The sequence below is a fragment of the Brassica napus genome, chromosome C6 (assembly GCF_020379485.1).
Source record: "Brassica napus cultivar Da-Ae chromosome C6, Da-Ae, whole genome shotgun sequence".
NCBI lineage: Eukaryota > Viridiplantae > Streptophyta > Magnoliopsida > Brassicales > Brassicaceae > Brassica > Brassica napus.
In genome coordinates this window covers 27,679,988-27,698,530 of record NC_063449.1, presented here as the reverse complement: position 1 = coordinate 27,698,530, position 18,543 = coordinate 27,679,988, and the positions used below count along the sequence as shown (strand labels likewise).

Genomic DNA, 18,543 nt, shown 5'->3' with positions numbered 1-18,543 from the left:
TTGCAGGTTCCAAAGGGAGTTTTTAAAGATTTTGGGTCCCACAAAAGTGGAAAACCGGTTGCAAAAAGTCTGAATGAAGAAACGATCGTGGTGGGTTTTGTCAACTGTTAGCGGGCCCCACCGACACGTGGCGGTCCGCGATTGGTTCATTTTTTAATTTTTTTTTTTTTTAATCAGCCGAAACCAAAAAAAAAAAAAAAAAAAAAAATAGAAACCCAAAAAAGGGTTTCACCGATAATAATGCTCTTAGTCTCTTAATTTGCTTATGGGGCCAATTTGTTTTTTCTTGCTTCTAGTTTGCACGGCCCTGTTGATGACATCGACAAGTTGATTAGCAACGTTGAATGATCAGCATGTATGGACCACTACTCTTTATGTCTTTAAGTACTCTCTACAGAACATCGTTTGCATGAGAGCGATAGATAGGTGAAAGAAGTAATAGCTAGTCCTTGAGAGAAAACTAATTATTTCCCTCTTAGATCTAATAATAGTAACATCCTGTGTACGTACATGAGCATGAACATCAATAACCCCCATTTGGGGTTCAAGTTTTCAATTTTTTATTATTAAAAACTTTTTTCTATTTAATTTAAAAAAAAAAATCAGATCAATTGTGGGTCACCACATGTCGTGGAACCCACAAAACAGTGATGAACTCACCACAAAAAAAGTTCACCGTAGAGAGTTCAGGAGAACCAGGTTCATGAGAGAAAAGTTATTTTAATATTTTTTTTTCTTGTCAAACGTGTGAACTTATCCCATGAACCCTTCGTATACCTTTGATGTACATGCTCTTATGTGATCAAAGAGTTTTCACCTAACGTACGTTGGTAATTATTAACCTAATATGATAAATCCACCATTATCTTTTTATTCTTCATAAATGTTATCTTTAATTTATTAATTCTTGATCGTGCTATATAATATTGCTTCTCCCAATTATATTAATTTGAATGTTTATATGTTGTTAGTTGAATTAATCAAGGATCGATGTACAGTATGGAAAAAAAAACTGAATGGCTTATATCTAGAAAGAAAACCTGATTTGAAGACCCAAATAATTTTATCTACGTCAAAAGTGGTTGTAAAAACAGAACTAAACTAATCATAAATATGACTAAATTATCTAAAGAAATAATTGATCAAAATTTGAATCCATATTGAAATAAATTGGTATAAAACTAATAATGACTAGCTAGTTATTTGGTTAAAAATCAGTACCTTTTATTTTAATGTTCAAATATTGAAAAATCTAAGTGAATTTTGAATTTACTATTCAGTCTTATGATGTCCCAACATTTGGAGAGAGCCACATGTGAAAAATTAATAACAAACAAAAGTAGATAACATAGGAACCAGACGGATCAAATATTTTTACAAGTTGTGTTTGTTGGGAAATGAATGGAAAATTTAGTTATTTAATTTGTTGTACATATTGTCTACATTTATACATACATCTTCAAAAAAGGAAATTTGAGAAAAGGCCTGAACTAGTATTTTACGGTGAAAACTAGTTAGGAGGAGTTCTTAGCATTTAAGAAAAAATTAGAAGAGAGAAGGAGAAAAGTTTTTAAGAACACCTCCAATAATTTTAAAAAAGAATATTAGTATTATATTATTTATTTATGTTTTATTTTCTTTAAACTAGTTAATTATCCTTTTGAATGACATATGTCATTTTAATACTTCATAACTAAAAACTTTTGTCCATTCTCTCTCTAAATTTCATTTCTTTTTTTTTATTTTTCTTTAATACTAAGAGCAACATTATCGCCGGGCCTTAACTGAATCTTTAGGTAAATTGGACCGAAATTTTAATCAAAAAGACGGAAATAGCAACATGGACCTTAATTAAGGTGTTTTCGACATGGTCCTTACTTCCACCTGGCAGCATGCGATTGGGTGCGGAGGTCGTGTAGGGAAAAGTCGCGTAGCGGTCTCCAAATCAGTTTTCTCCTTCACCCGATTCTCTCTCGATGGCGACGGCGACGAAGAAACTTCTCGACAGCATGTCCGGTGATATCTCTCTCGACGGCGAAACCTCTCCGTTCGCTCACTCGAAACCGATCTATTCTCTCATCCAAACTTCTTTGTCGTTTCCAATCTAAACGGTATGTGTTCCTCCACTGTTATGAGTTTAATTTTTTTCCGTTATGAAATATAGAGGATGTCCTTGTTATTGTCGATCTACGAACTCCGCATAGATTGCATGTTAACTTGAGGTCCAGTAGTTGTTATTGTCAAATTGCATGTTAACTTGATGTTTGTTAGATTCGCTGATGATATGACTGGCGTCTGTTGTAGTTCGTCTGTTCTGAGGCTAGTGGCTTTTTTTTCGTTATGAGTTATAGAGGATGTCCTTGTTATTGTCGATGATATGAATGTCGTTTCTGATTGTATGAATGGCGTTTCTGATTTTTTTTTCCTCTCTTATTTGTTGTGATGATATGAATGTCGTTTCTGATTGTATGAATGATATGAATGTCGTTTCTGATTTTTTTTCTCTCTCTTATTTGTTGTGATGATATGAATGTCGTTTCTGATTGTATGGTTTGTGTTTGATTAAATCGAATTGAGGTCGAGTAGTTGTTATTGTTAGATTGCATAGTAACTTGTAGTTTGTTAGATTCGCTATCGGGGCTTTATAAGTGATATCAGAGCTTGTTAGTCATCTCAGTTCTGACCTGAGAGGCGTCTTGAGACCTGTCATAGGGCGCAACGAGGACGTTGCGTTCTTTGAGAGGGGGTGAATTGTAACATCCCGAGCTGTGATATATGGAAAAGCTTAAGAGAATTGATTTGGCTACCTCTGTCACCAAAGTTGACTTACCTTTTCCGTCACACATCCGTATAGAACTCCAGAGTTAAACATGCTTGAGCTGGAGTAGTGGAAGGATGGGCGACCTATCAGGATGATTCGCGATACCGTGTGAGTGAGGCCAAAACACGGGGAAAGTTTGGGTGGTGATTGCAGGGTCAGTAAACAATGATTTCTGATATCTTGCATATTTACATGGTTTTAACCATCATTTCTTGTACATAATGATCATGTAGATTAGGAATTAGGCATCTTTAGGGTCCATTTTGCATACATGGGTCTTTATTAGGGGCTGGAGTGTGCTATGGATTTCTTGGAGGTGTTTAGAGACATTTGTGGTGCAAAAGGGTGAAAGATGAACATGGATGGAGACCTTAAAGATATATTTTTGAAGCTCATGTTTTGGGGTGACGTGTGAAATTGAGTTATCTTTCTAATGGAAGTGGTTTCAAGTCATTTGGAGCTGTATTGGAGGAGTTATTATCGATTTACTAGAGGCATATCAACCCTGACGCGGGTTGGACAAACTCGGGTTCCCTTACCCGGGCGCGAGAAGAGGAAGCTGGACGAGAGGGCCGACGCGGGTAGATGGACGTGGGTTAGCTTACCCGAGCGGCCTCCCAGGAAGCTGGACAAGGAGCTGACGCGGGTTGGCCGACGCGGGTTGCGACCATGGTATCTACCCGGGTCGCGTCTTTACCTTGGCCGAAAATCAACATTTTTAAAGTGCATTTTAGACTTATCTATGGAAACCATTAGGTTTTCCAAAGACCATATAAATACTCTTGTAATTCCCAAGTTGGGACGAATCTTCTTTTCCCAAAAAAGAACACATAAATCTCTTTAAAGAAAATTTGGATCTTGAATCATTTTCCATCTATATTCTTTGTGTTTGTGTGATTATCTTGCTCTCTAATCATGTTTAACATTGAATCATCTATGGTTTTGGGGTTATTCATGTCTATTAGTGAGTAGACTAATCTTGGATTCATTGGCTAGGGTGATTAAGGGTGATTAGAGAAGATCTAGGATGTTTAGTGTTAGATCTACTTGTTTTCTTGCTTGTTGAGGGTTTTCAATGTTATTTTCGTCATGATCATACTAAAATAGATCTCTAGGCATTTCTTGCCCACAAGGTGTATGATGAATTGCCTTAACCAACTCTTCAATGCTTTTAGCTTGCTTTACCTAAGAGATTAGTTGCTAAAGGAGGTAAGATTGATATTAGACTTGTTCTCCATGTTTGCTTTAGTAACATTCAACCTAAGAAATTTGATGCTTGAGTTGCTTTAGCAAAAGAATATTCATCTAGAGATAGAGCTTGTTTAGCTTAGTATCTAGGCATAAGGAAAGTGTTTGATTGATAGCTTGCCACCCTTAGATTGGATCTACATCACCCAAGATCAAATGCCTAGCCCGTCCTCTTGTTTCATATTGAGAAAGAAAGATCATTATTTTATTGCATTAGCTTATTAATTCTTAGTTCATACCATCTTTAAAACCGGATTGCACTTAGCTTAAGCATGAACTTGCATTTCATTTGCTTTAAAATCACCTAGGATTGGTTCGACAATCTTTTATACTACAACATTTGATTAAGAGCATTGAAAACTCCTAACATCAATTTCGAGCCTTGGAAAATTTACGCACCAGTTGAAACGGAATGGAGTCCACGGGCCGAGAGAGCGGACGTGGGTAGCCCATTAGCTGTGGGCGGTCGGGGATTTATAAATATTTGTGTTAACACCTTATCAATTTCATATATATATACACTCTCTGGGACAGTCATCCTCACAACTCAATATCACGCATTATCCCTCTCTCTTCTAGCTCTCTCTATGGACGAACTAGATGGAAAAAGAGAAACACAAGATTTCATGAACGTTGAATCTTTCTCTCAACTTCCATTCTTCCGTCGTCCTCCCTCCAAATCTAAACCCATTCGTCTATTCGGCAAATATTTCACCGGCGGAGATTACTTCGGTGAAGACCACTCCGAGACCAACAACAAAGAAGATAAAGAAAAAGATGAAGAAAACCAAACCGAAGAAAACGGTAAGGACAATAGCATAAACAACAACAGAAGATTCGAGTGTCGCTATTGTTTTAGAAACTTCCCTACTTCACAAGCCCTAGGTGGTCACCAAAACGCTCACAAACGAGAACGTCAGCTCGCCAAACGCAGTGCTTCCTCTTACTTTCATCATCCCGACGCTAATCTCTACGGTTACAATCACTACCCATCCTGGAGCAGCGGGTCATTACCTGCCGCTAGGTTCTATGGTGCTGGACACACTTTCGGCACGTCATCCTCCTATGTCACACGACCGATCAATGGGAGTCCATTTGGACTGTGGCGTGTACCGCCCTCGTCAGAGGCAGCGTTTACTAGTCATCATGACTCTTATAATAACTCGACTTCATTGTTTTTGGCCGGTTCTCAACCGCATCCACCGTTACATGTGGGTGGCTCTTCCGCTCAGAACCGCATGTCCTCATACGGGCACGGTTTGAGCCCCAGTGTAAAAGATAATGTGAGTCTCGATCTTCATCTTTAACGTTACGAAGGAAGACAAACTAAATGTCCATTTTACTCATCTTTTAACTAGTTCCGTTAGTAAGATTTAAGATTGTTGTGTAACTTAGGGAAATAAAAACCAACATGGTGTTTAGATTTGTGAATGAGAAAAGGCACGATGTGTAGATCTCATGTTTACGTAATTTATTGGGCTAAGAGTTGATAATGTTCTTAACTTCATCGATGATAATATTAAATAAAAAACAATTATATTTTTTCCAAACGTGCGTAAATGAGAGAAGAAACTATCGTTTCACGTGTCCACCACAATTATTGGCTTTGAAGTTTCAGCATCAAACATTATTGTTTCGGGTGAAATTCAGAGAAATGGTCAGTCATACTAATAAATATTCAACTAATATCACTCAGCAAACATAAACTTTCAACAATAGGATCATAGAATGTTAATGAACACAAAGTTCTTTATGTACAATGGACTCATCTCCATGCCCTGGACTTGACAAAAATTCTCCATGCCCTGGTAAAAAAAATGGAAACTCAAGATTTTAACAAAACGAAAAAAAAACTCAAGATGCGTAACTGATGATTAATTGCGTATGGGTACGTGAAGACAATGGACAAGACAAATGTGTAGAGAGAGACAAAGAGAGTGAAGTGGTCCATCACAGAACATGTACAAATGTAGAGTTTGTGATAGGGCTTTCTCATCTGTCCCTGATATATGTTACTATTCTCTTTTTTCTTTGAAACACTATGTTACTATTCTCTTACCTTTGCACTTTCGAGTAAAAAAACATAAACAAGAAGCTAAAGCAAAGAAAAATTCCTCAAGCTTTCTACTTTTGTGTTTTGCTTTTCTTCTCTTAATCTTCTTTTTGGCAAACAAAAGGAACTCGAGAAGTTGTGAATTTGTGATTCACATACCGTAGACTCCACTTAACAGATGCCAACCTGAAGGGGTCCGTCTTGCTGCATTCAAAAGGACATATTTTGATTTACGGCATATCTATATATGCACTACAAGATATCAGACAATGGCAATGACCTAAAATGGTTTCTACGACCAAAAAAACATGAGAGAAACCTTAGAGCATGTTTATTGCTAAAATCCAAGATCCCTTCCTAAGTGGTTCTTAGTAATTTTTAAACTATTAAAATTAAGATAAGGGACTTTGGTAAGGGACACATAATTTAAGTGATTTATTGGTAGTCTCTTAATTAAGGTCTTTAAAAATTAAAAAAAATATTAAATTTATTTTTAAACATAAAATTTTAAACAAAGATTAAATTTATTTATTAAACAAAACAAAATCAAACATAACATTTTAGAGGAGAGTTCCTAAAATACAAACATACAAACAAATATTACTAAAACAAACGATAATAATTGAAATGAGGCATCGAAGCTCTGTTGTTGTCTTTATCACGTCCAAATTTACGCCAAATATGCTCAACCAAATCACCTTTCAGTTGTTGATGCGCTTGTCTGTCACGAATTCTAGTTCGAACACCCATCTGATTGGCGATATTTGTAGGGATATCTGTAGAATACGTGAAATCGACATGTGAACTTCCGATGCCTTCTCCTTGTTGGAAATCTGAAACATCATATTGAGTGTATGCATCTCGTTCATCTTCTACTATCATGTTATGGAGTATGATACATGCTCTCATAATCTTCCCAATCTTGACTTTATCCTAAGAAAGTGCTGGATTTTTAACAATGGCAAATCGAGCTTGCAAAACTCCGAAAGCACGCTCGACATCTTTTCAGACAGCTTCTTGACGTTGCGCAAATAAAACGGCTTTTGGCCCTTGTGGAATCAGAATAGATTGGATAAAATTTGCTCATTTTGGATAAATACCATCGGTGAGATAGTAAGCCAAATGGTACTCTCTTCGGTTGACCGAAAAATTCACTTGCGGGGCTTGAACATTTATTATGTCATCAAAAACAGGTGAGCGATCAAGTACATTAATATCATTTAAGGTACCTGGAGGTCCAAAAAATGCATGACATATCCAGAGATCATATGAAGCAACCTCCTTTAAAACGATAGTGGGTTTTCCCGAACCACGAGAATATTGCCCTTTCCAAGCGGTGGGACAATTCTTCCACTCTCAATGCATACAATCGATGCTTCCTATCAACCCGGAAAATCCACGAAGCTCTCCAATATGAAGTAGACGTTGAAGATCAGCCGGTGTTGGTCTTCTTAGGTACTCGTCGCCGAACAAATTTATTATTGCTTCCACAAAATTTTCCACACATAACCGAGCAGTGGTTGCACCGAGCCTGAGGTATTCGTCGACCGCATCAAAAGAAGAACCATATGCCATCACACGAATAGCCGCCGTGCACTTTTGAAATGTGGAGAGACCAAGCCTTCCGAGACCGTCTCTTTTTTGTCGAAAGAAAGGAACTTCATTGGAGAGTCGATCAACAATACTCATGAAAATGGCTTGTTCATTCTAAACCGTCGTCGAAAAAGATTTTAAGGATATGTTGGACTATCACTGAAATAATCATTCCATAATCGCATATGGCCTTCTTCACGATTTCTTTCAATAAACACTCGTTTTTTCCTTGTCCTCCTTTCATCTTCTTGCTCAGTAACCAGATTCTCGAAAGTTTGATACAAATACTGATCGAAAGCTTGATCAAAATACTGATCGAAAGCTTCGTCAATAGAATTGTTTTACAAAATATGTAGAGAATAGAAAATGATATTATTTTAGAAAATATGGAGATGAGATTGTAGAGAGATGAGAAAATGAGATTGTTTAGAAAATATGGAGAAAATAGAAAATGAGATTGTTTTAGAGAGATGAGAAAATGAGATTGAGAGATGAAAGGAGAGAGATGTGCGAGAGATGAAAGGAGAGAGATGAGAGATTGAGCGAGATGAGGTTGAGAGATGAAAGGAGAGAGATGAGATTGAGCGAGATGAATGGAGAGAGATGAGACTATTGTGTAGTAAATGAGATTGAGAGATATGAGACTAGAACAACAAATAAACAACAACATGTGTCCGTGAGTTTGAATACAAAACATTAACAGTCTCCACTCTCGTGACAACTACAAGACAAGTTACAAGATAAGCACAACAAACAACAACAACTCGTGACATCTACAACAACTATGAGACAAGAAACTACAACTCTACTCGTGACATCTCTCAACACGACAAGAAACAGCAACGCTCGTGACATCTCTCAACAACAACGCTCCAACAAGAAATAACAACGCTGCGGCAAAGGTTCTTTGTGTACTCTCTCACCTGCATTAACAAGAACAAGAACTGGTTAAAATCTTGAACGTAACAAGAACCGCGCCAATCACCACATTTTAAACATAACAAGAACAATAACATAAACTTGAGAACAAGTCACAGAACTACATTTAGACGCCTAGAACAAGAAACATAAGATGAAACACAACAAGAAACATACGAAGAAACACAACAAGAAACATAAGTAGAGACCCAACACTTAATCTAAGTAGAGTTTTAGCCGACTAACTAGCTAGAAATCAAGTCATCGATCAGTTTCTTCTTGAGGGCCTCTTCATGCTCAGCTAGAGGTTCCTTCTTCCCAAGCAAACTGTCGAGCAAACTCATCTTAGACAACCGTTCCTTAATCAACAAATCCTGCTGTTTGATTGTCCACATACTCTGAAACCCATTCAGAGAATTCTCCTCTGCCACCTTCTTCTTAGAACTCGCATTTGCGGCCTTAACACCCGGGGGACATTTGTTCTCAGTTGCTTGAGAGGCTGATGAATCTCAAACGTCCTCACACTTCCTCTTCTTCGAACTGAGATGTTTAGCAGTGGCAAGGTTGCACCACTTCTGGTCGTTACGCAGCTCCTTCCATGCGTGTTCAAGAGTAAATTTCTTATGGTGATTGTGGTAGAAGATTTGATGTGCTAGCTTGAGAACATCATTGTCGTTTTGTCCACTTCTTTTCTCCTTAGTAGCAGCTTCATACACTCCACAGAACTTGGACACAAGGTCATTGATCCTGTGCCAACGCTGTTTGCAATGGTGTGGCTCTCTCTGTTCGCAGCCACCACCAGTGGCTTCGCTCTCTCTTCTTGCATCAAAGTAGGCAGCAATTCTTGACCAAAAAGCGTCTGATCTTTGCTCGTTTCCAACCATAACGTCTTTGCTCGTGTTTAACCACGAGCTGATGAGCAAAATATCATCCTCAGGTATCCACTTATGTCGCTCTCTTCGCTCTACAGCGGTGTCTCCATCAAAGTTAGAGGCTTCGGTATCAAATGAACCTAGAAATGGAAGTTGTTATGAAGATAGTTCAACACTATCTTCATAGTTTCCAAAGGAAACAGTTTGTTGACTATTTAATAGTTCAACAAACTTTGAGCTTGAAGCAGATTGATAGGAATCCATAGGAAAGGAAGAGTGAAAGAAAAGAAAAAGCTGAGAAACTAGGAAGAGAAAAACAAGGTTTTGCAATGAATTGAAGAAAGAAGAGAAGGAAAGATTTTTATAGAATGAAGAGAAGAAGAAACGCATCGATCACCCCCAACCATAAACGAGTTGACATATATCTAACACCTTCCTCACACATTACCATTCATTTATATCTAACCACAAACCAATAAACAGCTATTTATTACCTAACCTACCACATAATTACGATTCAATTCATTTCATACTAGAGCTTGCAATCAACAAAAATCTCAACATATTTGACAAACCACAAACCAGTATAGCAAACAACAGATTGCAATGCTTTATCCAATTCAAACAAGATTAAAAAGCAACTATGATGACGAAATTAAACAGAGCAAAGACACTGGTTTAATCCAACTCTCTAATTCAGTTCAAGCAACAATAAAATTCAACAGCAACCGCAACAAAACTCACAAACGACCAACTCTCTAATTCAGTTCAAGCCACAATAAATTTAGTTCAACAAATAGATTGATTTTATCCGATTCAAAAGATAAAAGACACGGGTTTTACCTTTTAGAAAGGATTGTGGGGGGTTTTGTCTGAGAGATAGAAAGGTTTAGCCTGGATCGTCCCTCCTGATCAAACCATCCGAAGACACAAAGACAAACAAAATTATAACAAGTCAGTCGATTGAACTTCTCTAGATTCACGATGAAATACTACAATCTAAAGACATGCATGATTGAAATAATCAAACAGAGAGACATATGAACTCATCTTTGCCTTTCGATTCGCCGACAGTCACCGTTTTGCTTCGTCTCCGACACCAACCACGAGAGATATCTCCCCGTTTCCCTTGGTCGATGAGAGCAACCATTAGAGGGGACGTCGTTTTCCGTCGTCGACATGAGCCACCGAGAGACACGCCGTTGGTTGAGTAGAGCCACCGAGAAGAAGAGAAATCGCCATTTCGTCGCCGGAGAGGAGAGAAGGAAAAGATAAAGAAGGAAAAGAGAAAGAAGTCGATGTTTCGCGACAACACCGATCCTCTCTCCAATGGAATCACGCCACGTGGCCATAAGGACGGTGCCTTCGCTCCCTTAATTAAGGGACGCGTCTTCCGTTTAAATGCACTTTCCATTTAATTTTAATCACATTTAATCTAAGCTCCCTTGTTAAGGGATTGCAATAAACCTGCTCTTATATACCTAATTAACTATGTAGTTTTATTATGTTATACTCTTAAATCATAGCATTATATATGAAAATGTAGCAAGGGGGTTTGTTTACGCCAATGATCCGGAAATTAAAGAATACGGGCTTCCACATTTTTCAAACTTTAATCACAGACTATAAGAAGCATTGATTCATATCCTCCACCAAAATAATGCAATATGTAACAACTAGTGATGGTTACATTATATGCTTTCTTTTTCAGAAGTGAGCTAATCTGATTCAATCAAGTCTCATATGAAAGGAAAATGGAAAAGGACATTGCCAATAGATACGACATTTTTAGAAACTCTACTGGGAAAGTACATCACAATACTTGTTCGTTGTACTTTTTCTCTATAAACATTGTGTAACGACCCGGTTTTCTTAACTGGAATTGGTTTGTGTTTCTCATTAATTAAATTGGTAAACCAATCTAGTTTTGTTCAATTAAGTATAAATCCAAAAAGCAAATTGGTTTCTTAGGTTTTATTAATCGTTGCCTTATATAAATACACAAAAGTGTTTATATCTTCATCTATCTCAAAACCCTAGCCGCTTAACCTCACGCCTCCACTACTTCTCCATTTTTCTTCTTCACGATCGTGTAACATCACTTAGTGGTTTGTACGTCATCTTGATCAACATTCACCACTCGGAGGAGCCTTGCCATGCTGGAGTTGATGAAGATCACCGGAGACCAAGCCTTGTGATTGGACGTTGTCTTTGCCTCGTGCCGGTGGTGGTACACTCGCCATGGTGATAGCCGACGAGCAAACCGGAGCCGCCGCGTTCCTCTCTGTCGACCATCAGCATATACCGACGTGAACGCTTGGTCATTGGAGATGAGATGTGTTGACGGAGAGCCATAGATGCAGCCTCGTGACGTTACATACATGGTTGGTGATGTAAAGAACATGATCAAAGACGTGAAGGGTTAAGTGTGGTCCTTCCTTGTTTGCTTGCGCATCAAGTTATGTGAAGCCGTAAATCTAACTAAACTAATTGCCATTTTTCTTTTGTGTTAATGTTTTATGTGTTCGGATGGTCCTCCGGATGTGCCACTTTTTCAAACCAATCCAAGGTGAAACCTTAGCTTTCTTGGTGATCAAGTCATGTCATTGTTTTCCAATCTGATTCTGGTTCTCGATATTGGCTAAGGTGAGGGCTATTCCGTCTAATCTTGTGCTAGTTTAGTACTACTATTATGGAAAGTCTAGTTTCGAAACATGATTTGTCTCTATGAATCGAGTATGTTTGAGAGTCTTGTTTGTTTATTATTGTTATTGATTGTTAAATCGGAATTAGGATAATAGAAGATTCAACAGTTGAATGAATTGAGTAGTGATGTTAAAACTGCTATATATATGTATATAAATATATAAGTCCGTTTGTGTGATTGCGGGTGCACAAAGACGTTTGTGTAAGCCGCCGACGAGCAGTGTGATTGTGGGTGCACAAAGACATTTGTGTAAGCCGCCGACGAGCAGTGTGATTGCGGGTAAACAAAGACGTTTGTGTAAGCCGCCGACGAGCAGTGAGATTGCGGGTGCACAAAGACGTTTGTGTAAGCCGCCGACGCGCAGATTCTGGGAGTACATAGATGGACTACTGTACACCTGGAGATATACATATATCCTTATGAGGAAATGTGGGGTGCATAGAGTAGCATGTACTATCAGCGCACTGGATGTTTTATGTGGTGTATTAGACAATGTTATTGTTTCATGCTAGAGATAGGCCTACATGGTCGTAGTGCTATGTACTGAGTCAGTGGTTTGCGGTTTAGCATCCCATACCTTACGGAGTAACTCCCCTGTTACTCACCACTCTATCTTCCCCTTTCAGGTGAACATGACGAGTAGTTGGATATGTGGACGGATTGGTGTCTTGAGATCGTTGTATTTTATTTTGGTTTTAATTAACTTTTCGATTTAATGAATTTGGTTTTAAATTATAAACTTGTTTTATTTGGAAATTATTTGATTAAAAGGTTTGACATTTTATTCGGTTTTATAAATCGGTTTAATTTGGTATTTTTTTGTTAGTAGCACGCCGTTCTCGAGAGAGGAGGAGACTGGTGTTACAACTGGTATCAGAGCTGGTTAGCCATCTCAGTTCTGACCTGAGAGGCTTCTTGAGACCTGTCGTGGGGTGCAACGAGGACGTTGTGTTCTTTGAGAGGGGGTGAATTGTAACATCCCGAGTTGTGATATGTGAAAAGGCTTAAGAGAATTGATTTGGCTACCTATGTCACCTAAGTTGACTTACTTTTTCTGGAGCACATCCTAAAAGAACTCCAGAGTTAAGCGTGCTTGAGCTAGAGTAGTAGAAGGATGAGTGACCTATCGGGAAGTGATTCGTGATAGCATGCGAGTGAGGCCAAAGCATGGGAAAATATCGGGTGGTGATTGCAGGGTCAGTAAACAATGATTTCGATCCTTTAGAAAAATTAACGGACCGATCGTTGGAACGGGATGGGGCCCACGGGCCGAGAGAGCGGACATGGGTGGCCCATTAGCCGTAGGCGGTCGGGGCGTTACAGATAGTTCGAACTGTACAAATCTCAGAGCACTATCTGATGGTTTTGGGTTAAAGTTTAAGGTGTAAAGCAAGACCATGTGGTTGGATAATTGAGATGATTGTTTCCCTTTGATTCCTTAATTTAAACATCTCCATGCTTTTGTATCCTTTCTTTTCTTCTCTTCTTTTGGTTATATTGCATCACTCCTAAGGAAGTTATTAACAGTCTGCAGGATAAACTAGAAACCGTGATAGCTAAAGATGAAAAACCCACAGGTCAAGTTACCTACCAAGGCTCATGTAGTTCTATAACTATTTTTAACCTGGGCTCAGTAAGATACTGTAGGCAATCAAACAACATGAAGGCAAAGAAACAGTACTAGAGACAGTAAATATTTTTTTTGTGGACCTGGTTCTCAATAATGCAAGTTGCAAATAACAACTAGAAGAAGAGAGGTCAAGATCTTGAAATATTTGCAAGCTGGATATTAGTATCACAGTTATGCAGCAGGTACATATAGTTTCTTACTTGGCAGTTATGCATGACTTTACTTTAGCTACACTTTCTGAGTTCAAGCACAAGGTGTGTTTCTCTTTGATGACATGACTAATACAACAGCGAAAGTCCCCTACTGTGAAGCACTTGAGGAGGCTTTAATGTGAGGTGATTGTTAGTGGACAAGCTTTTGAAGTGCCTAACCAACACATGTCAGTATTCAGAGAAAGTTATATAATTCAGGTGCTTTCCGAAAAGTTACTGATGTCTACAGAAAACGAGAAAACACAAATGTAACGGTAGCAGCTAATATCAAAGCACCGCTATCAAATGGAAGATATTGGATTATGTATTAGCACTGACAGAGATACAAGATTAATGAACACGGTGGGGAATGTGAGTTTATTGCGAGTAACTTCACCTACTACTTTTACGTTACATGTGCAGTTTAACAGTGTATAGTAGGAGTCAGAAGCCTTAATATCTACCAGAACATGACAGGTAATCATAAATTTGAAGCTTCCCGACGTTTTATAATTATCAAAGAATGATAATACCCATTGTAAAATGTATTTTTTTTTCATTGTAAATGTTTCTTACACAAGAAACGTGGATGAGTTTAAGATGATCATCTTTTATCTCAAACAGTTCCCCTTGCCGTTCAGTTCCAAGGACACCTATAATCAAAAGAAAGAGATGAGAAGCAAAGAAACTCGATACAAAGGACACCCTTCAACAAACTAGATGCCTATTATATACAGGTTTGCATTATCCCTAAAGTTGACCAACGAACCGAACGGTTAAATTAAAAGGCACGGTTCATGAATTTTAAACCAGTTTAACAATTGGACCCGTCGAACCGTATAAAAAATCTGAAGACGTACTAGCCGGCTAAAAAATAGAATTCTCACAAAGGCCCATGAAAGCCCAATTATGGTGTCCTGCTTTCTTATTTGGTGTCTGTCTACCTACTTAGGAAATACACAAATACTAACCCAAAAATAACAATCTGGTTCTCATCCGGTTCAACAATCTAGCATAACAATAGAAATCTATAGGCGTATAAATCCCCACTTGTCTGGCCCCATACACAGGTTGATCGATTCAAAGGTTTTCATGGTTTTTTTTGCATCTAACTACTAAGATTCTAATTTGTATTTCTGTTGAGACACACATGTGAGCATAATCTAGGGTTTGGAAACTTAAATTTATTATGTATTTTGCAATTACAACCATGTAGCTTGCACGTGTGTCCTAGCCAATAATAAATTGGCACTTGTAATTTACCAAGAAGACAAAATCGTCAGCGAGAACTCCTGATTGTGGCGTGGATCAGACCAGCGTTGTTGATGCTTAGGCATGGGGCAAGTACCAGGGTCTGTCTCTATCATCAACAACATTTTCTTTATTCCATTACCATATTTTATTAATTGATCCAAACGAAATTCAATAGAAATTCTTATATTCTATCTATAAAAATTAAAAACCAATCTTTGTGTACCATCATCTGTCCTCTTCTTTGTTCATCATCTACAAGCATAATCATTTCTACTGCAAATCATCTCTATAACCTTTCTGTTCTTGTTTTATTCATTCTTAGAGGTTTTGTTTTTTCACCTTCAAGTTCAACCACTTAACTATTCATGTCTTTATGCTATGCTTTATTTGACGATCGATGATTTCATTAATACTTTTTCAGAAATGGAAGTCAACTCTACTGAAACACCATTGCTTTCGTCAAACGATCACGAAGCTGAAGTTTACAAACCGAAGTTAACCTGTTCGGTTTCTACAATGAAATCGAATTTCTTCACGGGTTTGCCTCGAAAACTTCGGTCTAAAATCGATCCGGAAGACCCTTTTCACATTGATTTCTCCAACGTCGTCGGTCTTACTAGAGGTAACTATATATACACATCAAAGTGTTTTACTTTATAAGTTAGATGATAATATTCTCACAAATATTATAAGGAAAACTCCTCTCTAAAACAATATTTTGACCTTTAAAAGACGAGAAGAAATACTACAAACGACAATTGGCAACACTAAAATCTTTTGAGGAAGTAGAAAGTTTCATAGCTCGATCTGAAGACCATGTAATCAATGAAAAAAGAGAAGAAGAAGATCGAGCTGAGAGAGCTGCACAAGAGATGGCCATGCAAATCTCCAACTGGGCTAACATATTCTTACTTGCTCTCAAGGTATATGACTTTATTTTATACATTGACTTGAGTGATATTAATTTGATGTCTATATGTTCATCAAATGTTTTAAAATTTGTAGATATATGCTACGATAAAGAGTGGATCAATAGCAATTGCAGCATCAACACTCGACTCTTTGCTTGATCTAATGGCAGGAGGAATACTTTGGTTCACACATTTATCAATGATAAACATAAATATTTACAAATATCCCATTGGAAAACTTAGGGTGCAACCTGTTGGAATCATCATTTTCGCTGCGGTTATGGCCACTCTTGGTATATTTATTTGTACTCACATCAAAACTATATATTTGATTAAAATGTAATATAAATTAATTAACTATATGTATTTGTGAAGGGTTTCAAGTTCTGCTTGTGGCAGCTGAACAATTGATTGCAAATGAACCTCCAGAAAAAATGAGAGATGACCAATTAGTTTGGTTATATTCAATCATGCTAAGTGCAACAGCTATTAAACTTGTTTTGTGGATCTACTGTAAAAGGTCGAGAAACCATATCGTCCGTGCATATGCAAAGGTATATATAGTTATGTACATACATGTGCATGTAGTTTTACTATTTCATGTAAGATTAATTGATGAGTTTTGATATAGGATCACCACTTTGATGTGGTGACAAACGTTCTTGGACTAATCTCGGCCGTTCTTGGGAATGCTTTCTATTGGTGGATTGATCCTGCTGGTGCTATTCTCTTAGCCATCTACACTATTATCAATTGGTCTGGGACCGTTATGGAAAATGCAGGTAACATCTCTTTCTTTCCTTTTTGCTAAAAAGGTAACATTTCTTATTCAATGTTGTTAGTTGTATTTTTAACCTAATAAATACCATTTGAGTTTTTCACTATCATTTTCTTGTATATATTTAGTCTCATTGATCGGACAGGCAGCTCCTCCAGAAGTTTTACAGAAGTTGACATACTTAGTGTTGCGACAAGGCGCAGATAATATTAAATGTGTTGATACTATCCGCGCCTATACATTTGGTGTTCTTTACTTTGTCGAGGTTTGTTGATATATAGCTTAGTGTTGTAATTATATATTTATAAGTTAGATACCACCTTCTGTTTGCACTTGACCATAACAGAGTTCATCATTGCATCATAATAATATTTGGTTAATAATCATAATTAACTTTGTGTATTGTTATATATGCAGGTGGATATAGAACTCCCAGAAAATTTGCAACTAAAGGAAGCTCATGCAATTGGTGAATCATTGCAAATAAAACTCGAAGAACTTCCAGAAGTGGAAAGAGCTTTTGTTCATCTCGATTTCGAGAGTCGTCACAAGCCTGAACACTCAGTCTTCTCTACAATTCCAAATGATTTGTAATAATATTTATTTATATATGTGTGTGTATGTGGTTTTATGTATTAGTACTATCTGATATCTGTAGCTTGATATATTGCACTTTGAATTATTTATTGTTGAGTTTTTGCTTTAATAAACTTTTGGCTCATTGGATACTAACATTTTATGTTTTTTTCAACTCGTAAAAAAATTATATATAAATTGACATTTTATTTAGTTGGCATAACATGATAATATGTCATCAAGACCAAACACTTACAGGATTGAAAATATATATGGATAAAGGAACACAAAGGAGTAAACCATTAAGCTAATAAAGGGATTTGGAAATTGGAACCACATTTCATTGACTCCAATATGAGAGACTTTGATCCAACAAGAATGAAGATGTTGGGGTGCCATAGACAATTAAGCCAATACCCTAATCACATTTGATCAAAGTAAACAATCTTAAGAATTTCTACTAAGACTTTACAGAAAAAAGAAGACTAGATGCAATATCAACATCTCAAAACTGAATAATACTTATAACATTTTCAAATATATTCGGTTATTTATTAATCTAACATCATGAATGGATATGATACTAAAAGAAATATTGCAAAAGGATGGTTTATATTATTTGTTTGTCTAACATTTGTAATGGATAAAAAACTGTACAAAGTTTGAAAATACATTACTCATCAAATACTAAATGTTTATTTTAAGTGAGATTAATCTTCTTTGATTGCGGGTACATTTCGATCTTGAACCTATTAAGGTAAACTTTATCTGTCGTTGATCCAGCTCCTAGTAGAGATATAAGCTCAATTGATTACCAAGGCATTACTAATGATATGTGAGAGAAAAAAATATTTTAATGAAACTTTTTTTAATTTTGTCATAAGGGGATAGTAAATTTTACTTGAAATCTTATATCTTTCTTATCGCTGAAAATTTCAAGCAAGACGTGTGCGCTTCGCAGTGATAACACACTCCTAGTAATAAGAATATT

At 37.1% G+C, this 18,543-nt stretch overlaps 3 protein-coding genes across 3 annotated transcripts; 2 read left to right on the top strand and 1 right to left on the bottom strand.

Moving 5' to 3' along the window:
• Window positions 1-1,241: 1,241 nt before the first annotated feature.
• On the top strand, window positions 1,242-8,175 carry LOC106396007 (zinc finger protein GIS-like). Its single transcript, XM_048759515.1, has one exon. It carries the CDS (start codon window positions 4,657-4,659, stop codon window positions 5,374-5,376), a length of 720 nt encoding a protein of 239 aa, XP_048615472.1. The 5' UTR covers window positions 1,242-4,656; the 3' UTR covers window positions 5,377-8,175.
• Window positions 8,176-8,878: 703 nt separating this feature from the next.
• On the bottom strand, window positions 8,879-11,748 carry LOC106392485 (glutathione S-transferase T2-like). Its single transcript, XM_048759795.1, has 3 exons — window positions 11,643-11,748; window positions 9,149-9,645; window positions 8,879-9,091 (listed from the first exon to the last, which is right to left on the bottom strand). The coding sequence occupies exons 1-3, from the start codon at window positions 11,746-11,748 to the stop codon at window positions 8,879-8,881; spliced, it is 816 nt and encodes a 271-aa protein (XP_048615752.1).
• LOC106432107 (putative metal tolerance protein C3) lies at window positions 9,868-17,809 on the top strand. The gene is made up of 7 exons (XM_022704048.2): window positions 9,868-15,909; window positions 16,020-16,210; window positions 16,293-16,491; window positions 16,574-16,752; window positions 16,830-16,980; window positions 17,105-17,241; window positions 17,394-17,809. Exons 1-7 carry the CDS (start codon window positions 15,666-15,668, stop codon window positions 17,568-17,570), a joined length of 1,278 nt encoding a protein of 425 aa, XP_022559769.2. The 5' UTR covers window positions 9,868-15,665; the 3' UTR covers window positions 17,571-17,809.
• The last annotated feature ends 734 nt before the right edge of the window (window positions 17,810-18,543 follow it).